Below are 16,072 nucleotides of genomic sequence, written 5' to 3' on the forward strand. Positions count from 1 at the left end.
TGGTAACCAAAGATGCTCTCAAGAACCCTCAAACCCTGAGGGCTGGTGCTAAGCTTTAAAGAATTAGATATCTGGGGCACCTGGGTGGCTCAGTCGGTTAAGCATCCAACTCTTGGTCTCAGCTCAGGTCATGATCTCTCATGGTTCATGAGTTCGAACCCCTGGTCAGTGCTGCCACTGCGGAGCCTGCTTGGGACTGTCTTTCTCCCTGTCTATCCACCCCTCCACTCGTTCTCTCTCAGAATAAATAAATAAAACTTAAAAAAAAGAATTAGATATGTTATTTGGGTTATAAGCTAATATAACCTTGCTTCTAAAACCAGATAAAGACATAAAAAAAGTTCATCAAAGAATAAAAATGAAAAATTCTAAATTAAAAAATAGCTAACCCAGGGGTTGCCTCAGTTGGTGGGGCATGCAACTCTTCATCTCAGGGTCTTTAGTTTGAGCACCATGTTGGGTGTAGAGCTTATTTAAAAAAAAAAAAAGTTGTAGTAAAAAATAACAGAACCATCATGGGAGTTCAGGAATTCAAGGATGATTCACTAACACAAAATCACACTTAATGAAGGAATTTCAGGTGCATCCCTCTTAGACTGAGACCCACTCCAGGAAACCTGCTCTCACTGCTGATGCTTCCTCTGCAGACTAGAGGCCTGGCCAAAACAGACACCATTAATGTGTCACAAAGAAAATACAAGATATAAGAATGGACAGGAGACAAAATTGTCAATACTTGCAGATGATAATGGTCATCTATGTAAAAAACCAAATGGGAGGGGGGCCTAGATGGCTCAGTGGAGCATGCGACTCTTGATCTTGGAGTCAAGAGTTCAAGCCCCATGTTTGGTGTAGAGCTTATGTGAAAAAAAGAAAAAACCTAATGGGGAGGGAGGTCCAAGATGGTGGTGTAGGAAGACTCTGAATTCCCCTCCACCCATCAACATACCAAATCTATACCTACATATGGAGCAATTTTGCCCGAAGAACTGAGGGCTGACTGAACAGTTTCTGTATAAAAGACAGAGGTACCACATAGAGAGGGGTAGGAGAGACAGAAACATGGTAATGACAGGAACATGACCCCCAATGCTGTGAAATGCAGTGGTGAGGGACAGTACTGAGGGACCAGAAGATTTGCCCACCCTAGGACACAGGAAAAAGCTGCGGATTAAAGGGAAACTAGACTAGAATTGAAGGAAACCCATTTACTACCCTAGAGTGTCCACCAAACAGTGAAGGAATAGCTAGAACTCTCTGAGTTGCCAGAGGTGCTGGTGAACACCACTGTTTATGTTTCTCCTCAACCTTGATAGTATAGAGGGAAGCAGGGTCTGGGCACTCTAGGTGGCCTGCTACCTTGGTGAGTCCTGGGCCCCTAACCAACACCAGTTGCAGTTACATACCTAAGATGGCACCACTGCCTCCAAACATCCCTGCTCTAGCCCTCCCAACAAAGCTACCCCAGTGTAGCAGGTAGTGGGACACCCCTAGCCTGCACTGACTATAGCTTCAGCCCTCTTGCCAAAATGGCCCTGATGTGGAGTACCCTGGGGACACCCTGGCCTGTGCTTGCTCCAGCGCCAGCTGTTATGACAGGGCCCCCTGCATGGAGCAGCCAGATTTGTGGCTGTTCAACTGGACCATCAGGGTACCCCTGACACAGACTGCCCCCAGATCTTCATCCCGCACCTGCTATATCTCCAGCCAGCCAGCCTACGTTTCCAGACATACAGTCTATGCAGGGGATGTTCCTATACATGGCCATACCTTCAAGACTGGAAGACGTAGGTGTTCCACCTAATTCATAGAAACAAACACAGAAAGTGAAACAAAATGAGAAGGCCAGGGAATATATTCCAAATGAAATAATAAGACAAAACAACTTTTGAACTAAGTGAAACAGAGAAATGTAATCTAGCTGATAAAGAGTTGAAAGTAATAATCATAGAGATCCTCACGGGACTTGAGAAAAGAGTGGATGAACTTAGAACTTCAACAAAGGGATGGAAAATATAAAAAGAACCAATCAGAGCTTAAGAATACAATGACTGAAATAAAATAAACACTAGAAGGAATTAACAGCAGATTAGAGGATGTCTAGAAGCTATCTAGAAGCAGCTAGATAGCAGTAGCTAAGACAGAATAACGGAAAGCAAAATAATGGAACAGCAAAAAGAAAAAAAGAATTAAAAACAATAACAACAAGGTTAGGTTATACCTCTGAGACAGCAATAAGCATACTAACATTTACATTATAGTGATCCAAGAAGGAGAAGAGAGAGCGAAAGGGGCAAAAGAATTATCTGAAAATACGATAGCTGAAAACTTCTTTAACCTGGGGAAGGAAGTGGACATCCAGGTTCAAGGATGTTGGATATCCAGGTCCAAGTACAGAAAGCCTGAAAAAAGATGAACCAAGGAGGTTCACATCAAGACATATAACACATAGAATGTCAAAAATTAAAGATAAAGAGAGAGACTTAAAAGAAGAAAGAGAAAAAGCAACTATTTTTGTACAAGGGAACTCCATAAGGCTATCAGCTAACTTTTCAGCAGAAACTTTGTAGGTAAGAAGGGAGTGGCAATGATATATACAAAGTGCTGAAAGAAAAAAAACCTACAACCAGGAATACTCTACCCAGCAAGACTGTTATCCAGAATTTATGGAGAGATATTAAAAAAAAAAAAAAGCTAAAGGAGTTCATCATCACTAAACTGGCCTATAAGAAATGTTAAAGGGATTTCTTTTTTTTTTAATTTATTTTTTTAATTGGGATTTCTTTAAGCAGAAAAGAAAAGGCTATGAGTAGAAGAAAATTATGAAAGGGAAAAATTTTACTGGTAAACACATAATAAAGTTGGTAGATCAATCACTTATAAACCTAGTATGAAAGTTTAATGTGGGGAGGCCTTTCAAATGTGTTATATATCTGGGATGTTATACATGAACCTCATAACAACCAAAAACCAAAAAAATATAGAAGATACACAAAAAAGAGAAAAGAATACAAGCAGAGCACTAAAAAAAGTCATCAATCATTATGGAAGAGAGCAAGAGAAGAACAGGAAAAAACCACAAAAACAGAAAACAATTACCAAAAAACAATACTTACATACCTATCAATAATTACTTCAAATGTAAATGAACTCAATGCTCCAATGAAAAGACATAGAATGACTGAAAGGATAAAAAAGGTAAGTCCATCTACATGCTGCCTACAAGAGATTCACTTCAGACCCAAGACACATACAGCCTACTGAAAAGTGAGAGAATGAAAAAAGATATTCCATGCAAATATCAGTTCCCCACTCCCCCATACCCCCCAAAACCTGGTGCAGCAATACTTACATCAGAGAAAACAGACTTCAGTGGCTTTGAACCACACAACAGATCAGATGAATTTAATAGATGCAGAATATTTCTTCCCAAATCAGCAGAATATATGTACTTTTTGAGGGCACATGGAACACTCTCCAGGACAGATCACATGTTAGGCCATAAAATAAGTCTCAATAGATTTAAGATGGAAATCACATCAAGTATCTTTTCTGAGCACAATGGTATGAAATTAGAAATTAATTAAGAAAGCTGGGGAAAAAACCCAAAACACGTGCAAACTAAACAAAATGATATTAAACAACCAATGGGTCAATGAAGAAAACAAGGAGAAAATTAAAAAATATATGCAGACAAAGGAAAATGGTAACATAAAGTTGAAAATCTTTGGGAGTCATAAAAGCAGTTCTATGAGGGAAGTTTATAGTGATACAGGCTTTCTTAAGAATCAAGAAAATTTGGGGCATCTGGGTGGCTCAGTCGGTTAAGCGTCCGACTTTGGCCCAGGTCATGATCTCGCGGTCCATGAGTTCGAGCCCCGTGTTGGGCTCTGTGCTGACAGCTCAGAGCCTGAAGCCTGTTTCAGATTCTGTGTCTCCCTCTCTCTGTGACCCTCCCCCGTTCATGCTCTGTCTCTCTCCGTCTCAAAAATAAAAATAAACGTTAAAAAAAAAATTTTTTTAAAAAAGAATCAAGAAAATTCTCAAATAAGCCATCCTATCTTATACCTAAAGGAACTAGAAAAACAAGAACAAACAAAACCCAAAGTTAGTAGAAGAAAGTAACTCAGACAAAATAGAACAGAAATAAATGAAATAGAGATAGAAAAGTAGAAAAGATCAATGAAATTAAGAGCTGGTTTTTGAAAAGATAAAAAAGAATTGATAAACCTTTAGACAGACTCATCAAAAGGATTCAAAATAACAAAATCAGAAATGAAAGAGAAGTTACAACCAATAGCATAGAAACAAAAAGAATTTTGTAAGAGACTACTATGAAAAATTATATGCCACCAATTGGACAACCTAGAAGAAATGGATAAATTTCTAGAAACATACAATTTTCTAACCTTGAATAAGGAAGAAATAGAAAATCCAAACAGACTAATTACTAGTAACAAAATTGAATCAGCAATCAAAAAACTCCCAATAAACAGAGGTCTAGGATCAGATGACTTCCTAGGTGAATTTCACCAAATTATCAAAAAAAGAGTTAATAACTATTCTTCTCAAACTATTTCAAAATAGAAAAAAAAAATCCAAATTCATTTCATTAGGCCAGCATTACTCTGATACCAAAACCAGATAAAGACATCACAAAAAATTTGATAGGCCAATATCCTTGAAGAACACATCAACAAATTGATGTGATTGATGAAATCATCAACAAATATTAGCAAACTGACTTCAACATACATTAAGAGTATCACCAACCATGATGATCAACTACAATTTTCCCCAGAAATGTAAGGATGGATCAATATTTGCAAATCAATCAACATCATACAACCACATTAACAAAATGAAGGATAAAATATCACCTCAGTAGAAGCAGAAAAAGCATCTGACAAAATTCAACATCCGTTCATGACAAAAACTCTCGGCAAAGTGGATGTGGAGGAAATATAACTCAACATAATAAAGGCCACATATAAAAAACCCACAGGTAACATCATACTCAATGGTGAAAAGCTGAAAACTCTCCTCTAAGATCAGAATAGAAACAAGTCTCTCACCACTTTTATTCAACATAATACTGGAAGTCCTAGCCATAGCAAACAGATAAAAGAAAGAACTAAAAAGCATCCAAATTGGGTAAGAAAGAAAACTGTCACTATTTGCAGATGATATGATACTATGTATTGAAAACCCTAAAGGCTCTACCAAAAAAAGCCTATTAGAACTAATAAATGAATTCAGTTACATTATAGGATACAGAAATTAATATAAGGAAGAGTGTTGGGGCGCCTGGGTGGCTCACTTGGATAAGCATCAAACTTCGGCTCAGGTCATGATCTCATGGTTTGTGGGTTTGAGCCCTGCGTTGGGCTCTGTGCTGACAGCTCAGAGCCCGGATCCTGCTTCCAATCCTGTGTATCCCCCTCTCTCTCTGCCGCAAAAATAAGTAAACATTAAAAAAAATTTTTTTTAAATATAAGGAAAACTGTTGTGTTTCTATATACTAACAACAAAGTAGCAGAAAAAGAAATTAAGAAAAAAAATCCCATTTATAATCACACCAAAAATAATAAAATACTTAGGAATAAAACTAAGCAAAGAGCTGAAAGACCTGTACTCTGAAAACTATAAGACACTGATGAAAGAAATTGAAGACAACACAAATAAATGTAAACATATACCCTTATCACGGATTGGAAGAATACTGTTAAAATGTCCATAATGCCATCCAAAGCAGTCTATAAATTCAATGCTATCTCTTTCAAAATACCAAGAGCATTTTTCACAGAACCAGAACAAACAATCCTAAAATTTGTACGGAACCACAAAATTCGCCCCATAGCCAGAATAACCTTGAGAAAGAACAAAGCTGGAGGTATCACAATCCCAGTTTTCAAACTATACTACAAAGTTACAGTAATCAAAACAGTATGGTATGGACACAAAAACAGACACATAGATCAATGGAATAGAAATGAGAGACCAGAAATAAATCCATGTTTATATGCTCAATTAGTCTATGACAAAGGAGGCAAGAATATACAATGGGGAAAGGAGAGTCTCTTCTAAGAATGATATTGAAAAACCTGGACAGCTACATGCAAAATAATGACACTAGATGATTATGTTATGCCATATACAAAGATAAACTCAAAATGGATTAAAGATCTAATGGAAGACCTGAAACTGCAAAACTCCTAAAAACAAAAACAACAAAAACACAGACAGTAATCTCTTGGACATCAATATTAGCAATATTTCTCTATATATGTCTCCCAAGGCAAAGAAAACAAAAGCAAAAATAAATTATTGGGACTACATCAAAATAAAAAGGTTTTGCACAGCAAAGGAAACCATCAACAAAATGAAAAGGCAATCTACTGAATGGAGAAGATCTGTGCAAATGATATATCCAACAAATGGTTAACATTCAAAATATATAAACAGCTTATACAACCCAACACCAAAACTCCCCAATACTCTGATTAAAAAATGGGCAAAAGGTCCTGAATAGTTCTCCAAAGATGATGTACAGACGGCAAAGAGACACACATGAGAAGATGCTCAGCATTACTATCAAGGAAATGTAAATCAAAACCACAATGAGATATAATCTTACGTTATCTAGGATGGCTAATCAAAAAGACAAGAAGTAACAATAAGAAGTTTTGAGAAGGATGTGGGATAAGGGATCCTTTGTGCATTCCTGGTGGGAAAATAAATTGGTGTGACCACTGTAGAAAATGGTACGGAATTTCTTCAAAAAATTAAAATAGAAATACCACTGACCCAGTAATTACAATTCTGGGTACTTACCCAAAGAAAATGAAAACACTAATTTGAGACAATATATGGACTTGTATGTTTATTACAGCATTATTTACAATAACCAACCTAAATCCATCAATAGATGAATGGATTAAAAAAAAAACGTGGTGTATATAGAGGTTGAACTACTATTCTGCAACAAAAAATAATGAAATCTTGCTATTCATGACAACATGGATTGACCAAGAGGGTATTAAAATAAGTCAGAGAAAGACAAATACAATTTCACTTATATGTGGAATCTACAAAACAAAACATATAGAAAAAGACTTGTAAACACAGAGAACTAGTGTTTGCCAGAGGGAAGAGGGATGGGGGGGATGGGTGGAACTAGAAGGAGATTTAGAGGTAAAAACTGTCAGTCATAAAATAAGTTACTGGGATGAAGAGTACAGCATAGGGAATACAGTCAATAATATTGTAATAACTTTGTATGGTGACAGATAATAGCTACATTTAAGGGTGGTGAGCATTTTATAACGTATACAATTTCAAGTCACTATGCTGTACACCTGAAACTAATATAAAATTGTGTCATTATACTTCACCTAAAAACAAAAAATTCAAAAGAAAGAAAAAAAAGACTGAATGAAGAACAAGGCAATCCACAATTGTGATTTGCCTGTTTCCAAAATCTTGCAACTCAAACTACATTTTTGTTTACATATATTTGCTTATGTTGATATACATGTTCAGAAACTTTTGTTAATGATTTTCATCAGCTCCTATAAGGCAAAAAATTATCTATCCAAACCCATTCTTTAATATATCATTTTGTATTTTGTTGGCTTTCTGTGAAACTGAATTTTGTTGCAAAAAAATTTAAATATTACCCCAAACCAGTGACTTTTAACAGATACTCCAACAAATAACAAAATTTCAATGAGTCAAAAATTTAATGTATAGTCATTAAGCGCTATTAACGTATCAAAATGCCCTTTTGGTAACCACACTTCTTTCAAAAATATTTAAAATCATTTAGTTAAATGATATAACAGTTCTGGGATCTCAAGTAGGATTCCAATTCATAAATATTTATCTCAATGTTTTCCAAAGTGAGATCTATGACCCATTGCAGAATCACCAGAAATGCTAACCTACTAAAAATCAGACTACCCGAGTGATGTGCCTATAATCAGTATTTTTTTTAACTTTATTTTTTATTATTTAAAATTTACATCCAAACTAGTTACTATATATTAAAGCAATGATTTCAGTAGATTCCTTAATGCCCCTACCCATTTAGCCCATCCCCCCTCCCACAACCCCTCCAGCAACCCTATTTGTTCTCCACATTTATGAGTCTGTTTTGTTTTGTCCCCCTCCCTGTTTTTATATTATTTTTGTTTTGCTTACCTATGTTCATCTGTTTTGTCTCTTAAAGTCCTCATATGAGTGAAGTCATATGAGTTTTGTCTTTCTCTGACTAATTTCACTGAGCAAAATACCCTCCAGTTCCATCCATGTAGTTGCAAATGGCAAGATTTCATTCTTTTTGATTGCTGAATAATACTCCATTGTATATATATACCACTGCTTTATCCATTCATCCATCGATGGCCATTTGGGCTCTTTCCATATTTTGGCTATTGTTGATAGTGCTGCTATAAACATGGGGGTGCATGTGTCCCTTCGAAACAGCACACCTGTATCCCTTGGATAAATGCCTAGTAGTGCAATTGCTGGGTCATAGGGTAGTTTTATTTTTAGTTTTTTGAGGAACCTCTATACTGTTTTCCAGAGTGGCTGCACCAGCTTGCATTCCCACCAACAATGCAAAAGAGATCCTCCTTATCTGCATCCTTGCCAACATCTGTTGTTGCCTGAGTTGTTAATGTTAGCCATTCTGACAGGTGTAAGGTGGGATCTCACTGTGGTTTTGATTTGTATTTCCCTGATGATGAGTGATGTTGAGCATTTTTTCATGTGTCTGTTGGCCACCTGGATGTCTTCTTTGCAGAAGTGTCTATTCATGTCTTTTCCCATTTCTTCACTGGATTATTTCTTTTTTGGGCATTGTTTGACAAGTTCTTTGTAGATTTTGGATACTACCCCTTTATCTGAGATGTCATTTGCAAATATCTTCTCCCATTCCATCAGTTACATTTTTTTTTGTTCTATAAATCACCTTTTATTTATTTTTCAATATATGAAATTTATTGTTAAGTTGGTTTCCATACAACACCCAGTGCTCATCCCAAAAGGTGCCCTCCTCAATACCCATCACCCACCCTCCCATCCCTCCCACCCCCCACCAACCCTCAGCTTTTTCTCAGTTTTTAAGAGTCTCTTATGCTTTGGCTCTCTCCCACTCTAACCTTTTTTTTTTCCCCTTCCCCTCCCCCATGGGTTTCTGTTAAGTTTCTCAGGATCCACATAAGAGTGAAAACATATGGTATCTGTCTTTCTCTGTATGGCTTATTTCACTTAGCATAACACTCTCCAGTTCCATCCATGTTGCTACAAAGGGACATATTTTGTTCTTTCTCATTGCCACGTAGTACTCCATTGTGTATATAAACCACAATTTCTTTATCCATTCATCACTTGATGGACATTTAGACCCTTTCCATATCTCGGCTATTGTTGAGAGTGCTGCTATAAACATTGGGGTACAAGTGCCCCTATGTATCAGTACTCCTGTATCCCTTGGGTAAATTCCTAGCAGTGCTATTACTGGGTCATAGGGTAGGTCTATTTTTAATTTTCTGAGGAACCTCCACACTGTTTTCCAGAGTGGCTGCACCACTTTGCATTCCCACCAACAGTGCGAGAGGGTTCCCGTTTCTCCACATCCTCGCCAGCATCTATAGTCTCCTGATTTGTTCCTTTTGGCCACTCTGACTGGTGTGAGGTGATTTCTGAGTGTGGTTTTGATTTGTATTTCCCTGATAAGGAGCGACGTTGAGCATCTTTTCATGTGCCTGTTGGCCATCCAGATGTCTTCTTTAGAGAAGTGTCCATTCATGTTTTCTGCCCATTTCTTCACCGAGTTATTTGTTTTTCGGGTGTGGATTTTGGTGAGCTCTTTATAGATTCTGGATACTAGCCCTTTGTCCGATATGTCATTTGCAAATATCTTTTCCCATTCCGTTGGTTGCCTTTTAGTTTTGTTGGTTGTTTCCTTTGCTGTGCAGAAGCTTTTTATCTTCATAAGGTCCCAGTAGTTCATTTTTGCTTTTAATTCCCTTGCCTTTGGGGATGTGTCAAGTAAGAAATTGCTACAACTGAGGTCAGAGAGGTCTTTTCCTGCTTTCTCCTCTAGGGTTTTAATGGTTTCCTGTCTCACATTCAGGTCCTTTATCCATTTTGAGTTTATTTCTGTGAATGGTGTGAGAAAGTGGTCTAGTTTCATTCTTCTGCATGTTGCTGTCCAGTTCTCCCAGCACCATTTGTTAAAGAGACTGTTTTTTTTCCATTGGATGTTCTTTCCTGCTTTGTCAAAGATGAGTTGGCCATACGTTTGTGGGTCTAGTTCTGGGGTTTCTGTTCTATTCCATTGGTCTATGTGTCTGTTTTTGTGCCAATACCATGCTGTCTTGATGATGACAGCTTTGTAGTAGAGGCTAAAGTCTGGGATTGTGATGCCTCCTGCTTTGGTCTTCTTCAAAATTCCTTTGGCTATTCGGGGCCTTTTGTGGTTCCATATGAATTTTAGGATTGCTTGTTCTAGTTTCGAGAAGAATGCTGGTGCAATTTTGATTGGGATTGCATTGAATGTGGAGATAGCTTTCAGTAGTATTGACATTTTGACAATATTTATTCTTCTAATCCATGAGCATGGAACGTTTTTCCATTTCTTTATATCTTTTTTGATTTCTTTCATAAGCTTTCTGTAGTTTTCAGCATACAGATCTTTTACATCTTTGGTTAGATTTATTCCTAGGTATTTTATGCTTCTTGGTGCAATTGTGAATGGGATCAGTTTCTTTGTCTTTCTGTTGCTTCATTGTTAGTGTATAAGAATGCAACTGATTTCTGTACATTGATTTTGTATCCTGCAACTTTGCTGAATTCATGATTCAGTTCTAGCAGACTTTTGGTGGAGTCTATCGGATTTTCCAGGTATAATAGCATGTCATCTACAAAAAGCGAAAGCTTGACTTCATCTTTGCCAATTTTGATGCCTTTGATTTCCTTTTGTTGTCTGATTGCTGATGCTAGAACTTCCAACACTATGTTAAACAACAGCGGTGAGAGTGGGCATTCCTGTCGTGTTCCTGATCTCAGGGAAAAAGCTCTCAGTTTTTCCTCATTGAGGATGATGATAGCTGTGTGCTTTTCATAAATGGCTTTTATGATCTTTAGGTATGTTCCTTCTATCCTGAATTTCTTGAGGGTTTTTATTAAGCAAGGATGCTGAATTTTGTCAAAGGCCTTTTCTGCATCAACTGACAGGATCATATGGTTCTTATATTTTCTTTTATTAATGTGATGTATCACGTTGATTTGCAAATGTTGAACCAGCCCTGCATCCCAGGAATGAATCCCACTTGATCATGGTGAATAATTCTTTTTATATGCTGTTGAATTTTTTTTTTTACGTTTATTTATCTTTCAGACAGAGAGAGACAGAGCATGAAGAGGGGAGGGGCAGAGGGAGAGGGAGACACAGAATCTGAAACACGCTCCAGGCTCTGAGCTGTCAGCCCAGAGCCCGACGCGGGGCTCGAACTCACGGACCGCGAGGTCATGACCTGAGCCGAAGTAGGCCGCCCAACTGACCAAGCCACCCAGGCGCCCCATATGCTGTTGAATTTGATTTGCTAGTATCTTACTGAGAATTTTTGCATCCATATTCATCAGGGATATTGGCCTGTAGTTCTCTTTTTTTACTGGGTCTCTGTCTGGTTTAGGAATCAAAGTAATACTGGCTTCATAGAATGAGTCTGGAAGTTTTCCCTTTCTATTTTTTGGAATAGCTTGAGAAAGATAGGTATTATTTCTGCTTTAAACATCTGGTAGAACTCCCCTGAGAACCATCTGGTCCTGGACTCTTATTTGTTGGGAGATTTTTGATAACCGATTCAATTTCTTCACTGGTTATGGGTCTGTTCAAAAGCTTTCTATTTCCTCCTGATTGAGTTTTGGAAGAGTGTGGGTGTTTAGGAATTTGTCCATTTCTTCCAGGTTGTCCAGTTTGTTGGCATATAATTTCTCATAGTATTCCCTGATAATTGCTTGTATCTCTGAGGGATTGGTTGTAATAATTCCATTTTCATTCATGCTTTTATCTATTTGGGTCATCTCCCTTTTCTTTTTGAGAAGCCTGGCTAGAGGTTTGTCAATTTTGTTTATTTTTTCAAAAAACCAACTCTTGGTTTCGTTGATCTGCTCTACAGTTTTTTTAGATTCTATATTGTTTATTTCTGCTCTGATCTTTATTATTTCTCTTCTTCTGCTGGGTTTAGGCTGCCTTTGCTGTTCTGCTTCTATTTCCTTTAGGTGTGCTCTTAGAGTTTGTATTTGGGATTTTTCTTGTTTCTTGAGATAGGCCTGGATTGCAATGTATTTTCCTCTCAGGACTGCCTTCGCTGCGTCCCAAAGCATTTGGATTGTTGTATTTTCATTTTCGTTTGTTTCCATATATTTTTTAATTTCTTCTCTAATTGCCTGGTTGACCCACTCATTCTTTAGTAGGGTGTTCTTTAACCTCCATGCTTTTGGAGGTTTTCCAGACTTTTTCCTGTGGTTGATTTCAAGCTTTATACCATTGTGGTCTGAAAGTATGCATGGTATGATTTCAATTCTTGTATACATATGAAGGGCTGTTTTGTGACCCAGTATGTGATCTATCTTGGAGAATGTTCCATGTGCACTCGAGAAGAAAGTATATTCTGTTGCTTTGGGATGCAGAGTTCTAAATACATCTGTCAAGTCCATCTGATCCAATGGAGCACTCAGGGCCCTTTATTGATCCTGTGTCTAGATGATCTATCCTTTGTTGTAATTGGAGTATTAAAGTCCTCTGCAATTACCACATTCTTATCAATAAGGTTGCTTATGTTTATGAGTAATTGTTTTATATATTTGGGGGCTCCTGTATTTGGCGCATAGATATTTATAATTGTTAGCTCTTCCTGATGGATAGACCCTGTAATTATTATATAATGCCCTTCTTCATTTCTTGTTACAGCCTTTAATTTAAAGTCTAGTTTGTCTGATATAAGTATGGCTACTGCAGCTTTCTTTTGACTTCCAGTAGCATGATAAATAGTTCTCCATCCCCGCACTCTCAATCTGAAGGTGTCCTCAGGTCTAAAATGAGTCTCTTGTCGAGAGCAAATAGATGGGTCTTATTTTTTTTATCCATTCTGATACCCTATGTCTTTTGGTTGGCGCATTTAGTCCATTTACATTCGGTGTTATTATAGAAAGATATGGGTTTAGAATCATTGTGATGTCTGTATGTTTTATGCTTGTAGCAATGTCTCACAGGATCCCCTTTAGGATCTCTTGTAGGGCTGGTGTAGTGGTGACAAATTCCTTCAGTTTTTGTTTGTTCGGGAAGACCTTTATCTCTCCTTCTATTCTAAATGACAGACTTGCTGGTAAAGGATTCTTGGCTGCATATTTTTCTTGTTCATCACATTGAAGATCTCCTGCCATTCATTTCTGGCCTGCCAAGTTTCAGAAGAGAGATCGGTCAGGAGTCTTACAGGTCTCCTTTTACATGTTAGAGCATGTTTATCCCTCGCTGCTTTCAGAATTTTCACTTTATCCTTGTATTTTGCCAGTTTCACTATGGTATGTCATGCAGAAGATCGATTCAAGTTACGTCTGAAGGGAGTTCTCTGTGCCTCTTGGATTTCAATGCCTTTTTCCTTCCCCAAATCAGGGAAGTTCTCAGCTATTATTTCTTCAAGTACACCTTCAGCATCTTTCCCTCTCTTTTCCTCCTCTGGGATACCAATTATGCATATATTATTTCTCTTTAGTGCATCACTTATTTCTCTAAATTTCCCCTCATACTCCTGGATTTTTTTTTATCTCTCTTTTTCTCAGCTTCTTCTTTTTCCATAATTTTATTTTCTAGTTCACCTATCCTCTCCTCTGCCTCTTCAATCCGAGCCGTCGTCGTTTCCATTTTATTTTGCATTTCGTTTAAAGCGTTTTTCAGCTCCTCCCGACTGTGCCTTAGTCCCTTGATCTCTTTAGCAAGATTCTCTGCTGTCCTCTATACTGTTTTCAAGCCCAGAGATTAAGTTTATGACTATTATTCTAAATTCAATTTCTGTTATATTGTTCAAATCCTTTTTGATCAGTTCGTTAGCTGTTGTTATTTCTTGGGAGATTCTTTTGAGGAGAATTCTTCCGTTTGGTCATTTTGGATAGTTCCTGGAGTGGTGTGGAACTGCAGGGCAGTTCCCCTGTGCTGTCTTGCATAACTCACGTTGGTGGGTGAGGCCGCAGTCAGACCTGATGTCTGCCCCCAGCCCACTGCTGGGGCCACAGTCAGACTGGTGTGAGCCTTCTCTTTTCCTCTCCTAGGGGCGGGATTCACTGTGGGGTGGTGTGGCCCATCTGGGCTACTTGCACCCTGCCAGGCTTGTGGTGCTGGGGATCTGGCATATTAGCTGGGGTAGATAGGCAAGGTGCACGGGGGCGGGAGGGGCAGGCTTAGCTCACTTCTCCTTCGGTGATCCACTTCAGGAGGGGCCCTGCGGAAGCGGGAGGGAGTCAGGCCTGCCGCCGGAGGTGTGGGTCTGCAGAAGCACAGCGTTGGGTGTTTCCACGGTACAAGCAAGTTCCCTGGCAGGAACTGGTTCCCTTTGGGATTTTGGCTGAGGGATGGATGAGGGAGATGGCGCTGGCTAGCGCCTTTGTTCCCCACCAAACTGAGCTCTGTCCTCCCAGGACTCAGCAACTCTCCCTCCCGTTGTCCTCCAGCCTTCCCGCTCTATGAGCAAAGCTGTTAACTTACAACCTTCCAGATTTTAAGTCCCGCTCACTGTCTGAACACACTCCGTCCGGCCCCTCCGCTTTTGCAAGCCAGACTTGAGGTATCTGCTTGGCCAGCGGGCCACCCCTCCGCCCTAGCTCCCTCCCGCCAGTCCGTGTAGCGCGCACGGCCTTGCCACCCTTCCTACCCTCTTCCGTGGGCCTCTCATCTGCACTTGGCTCCAGAGACTCCGTTCTGCTAGTCTTCTGGCGGTTTTCTGGGTTATTTAGGCAGGTGTAGGTGCAATCTAAGTGATCAGCAGGATGCAGTGAGCCCAGCCTCCTCCTACACCGCCATCTTCCCCCTCCCCACCAGGAAAATCTCAGTTGCCTTTTAGTTTTGCTGATTGTTTCCTTAGCTGTAGAGAAGCTTTTTATTTTGATGAGGTCCCAACAGTTCATTTTTGCTTTTGTTTCCCTTGCCTCCGGAGATGTGTTGAGTAAAACGCTGCTGTGGTCAAGATCAAAGAGGTTTTTGCCTTCTTTCTCCTTGAGGATTTTGATGGCTTCCTGTCTTACATTGAGGTCTTTCATCCACTTTGAGTTTACTTTTGTGTATGGTGTAAGAAAGTGGTCCAGGTTCATTCTTCTGCATGTCTTTGTCCAGTTTTCCCAGCACCACTTGCTGAAAAAACTGTCTTTATTCCATTGGATATTCTTTCTTGCTTTGTCAAAGATTAGTTGCCCAATGTTTGTGGGTCTATTTCTGGGTTCTCTATTCTATTCCATTGATCTGAGTGTCTGTTCTTGTGCCAGTACCATACTGTCTTGAAGATTACAGCTTTGTAGTATAGCTTTAAGTCTGGGATTGTGATGCCTACTGCTTTGGTTTTCTTTTTCAAGATTGCTTTGGCTATTCAGGGTCTTTTCTGGTTCCATACAAATTTTAGGATTATCTGTTCTAGCTCTGTGAAGAATGCTAGTGTTACTTTGATAGGAATTGCATTGAATATGTAGATTGCTTTGGGTAGTATCGACATTTTAACAATATTTATTCTTTCTATCCAGGAGCATGGAATCTCTCCATTTTTTTTTTTTTTTTGTGTGTGTGTGTGTCTTCTTCAATTTCTTTCATAAGCTCTCTATAGTTCTCATTGTATAGATTTTTCACCTCTTTGGTTAGATTTATTCCTAGGTATTTTATGGGTTTTGGTGCAATTGTAAATGGGATCGATTCCTTGATTTCTCTTTCTGTCGCTTCATTGTTGGTGTATAGGAATGCAACCAATTTCTGTGCATTGATTTTATATCCTGCAGCTTTGCTGAATTCATGAATCAGTTCTAG

The 16,072-nt window shown here is 38.7% G+C and overlaps 1 protein-coding gene across 14 annotated transcripts in view; it reads right to left on the minus strand.

Moving 5' to 3' along the window:
- The window catches only part of TUBGCP5 (tubulin gamma complex associated protein 5), a 66,189-nt gene that overhangs the window by 22,541 nt on the left and 27,576 nt on the right, over nucleotides 1–16,072 (minus strand). For 9 of the 14 annotated variants that reach the window (XR_007152893.1, XR_007152891.1, XR_007152892.1 and 6 more), the window contains one exon: nucleotides 1,693–1,800. The exons of 2 other annotated variants lie outside the window; for them this stretch is intronic. Coding sequence is in view for 7 of the 12 variants with exons in the window: in XM_047862183.1 (XP_047718139.1) it covers nucleotides 1,693–1,800 (108 nt within the window). In the remaining 5 variants the exon portion in view is untranslated. Of the gene's footprint in view, nucleotides 1–1,692; nucleotides 1,801–3,352; nucleotides 3,881–16,072 lie in introns of those variants that run through there. 3 more of the 14 variants (XM_047862187.1, XM_047862185.1, XM_047862191.1) reach the window with 2 other exon arrangements.

The sequence above is a fragment of the Prionailurus viverrinus genome, chromosome B3, assembly GCF_022837055.1.
Source record: "Prionailurus viverrinus isolate Anna chromosome B3, UM_Priviv_1.0, whole genome shotgun sequence".
Classification (NCBI taxonomy): Eukaryota; Metazoa; Chordata; class Mammalia; order Carnivora; family Felidae; genus Prionailurus; species Prionailurus viverrinus.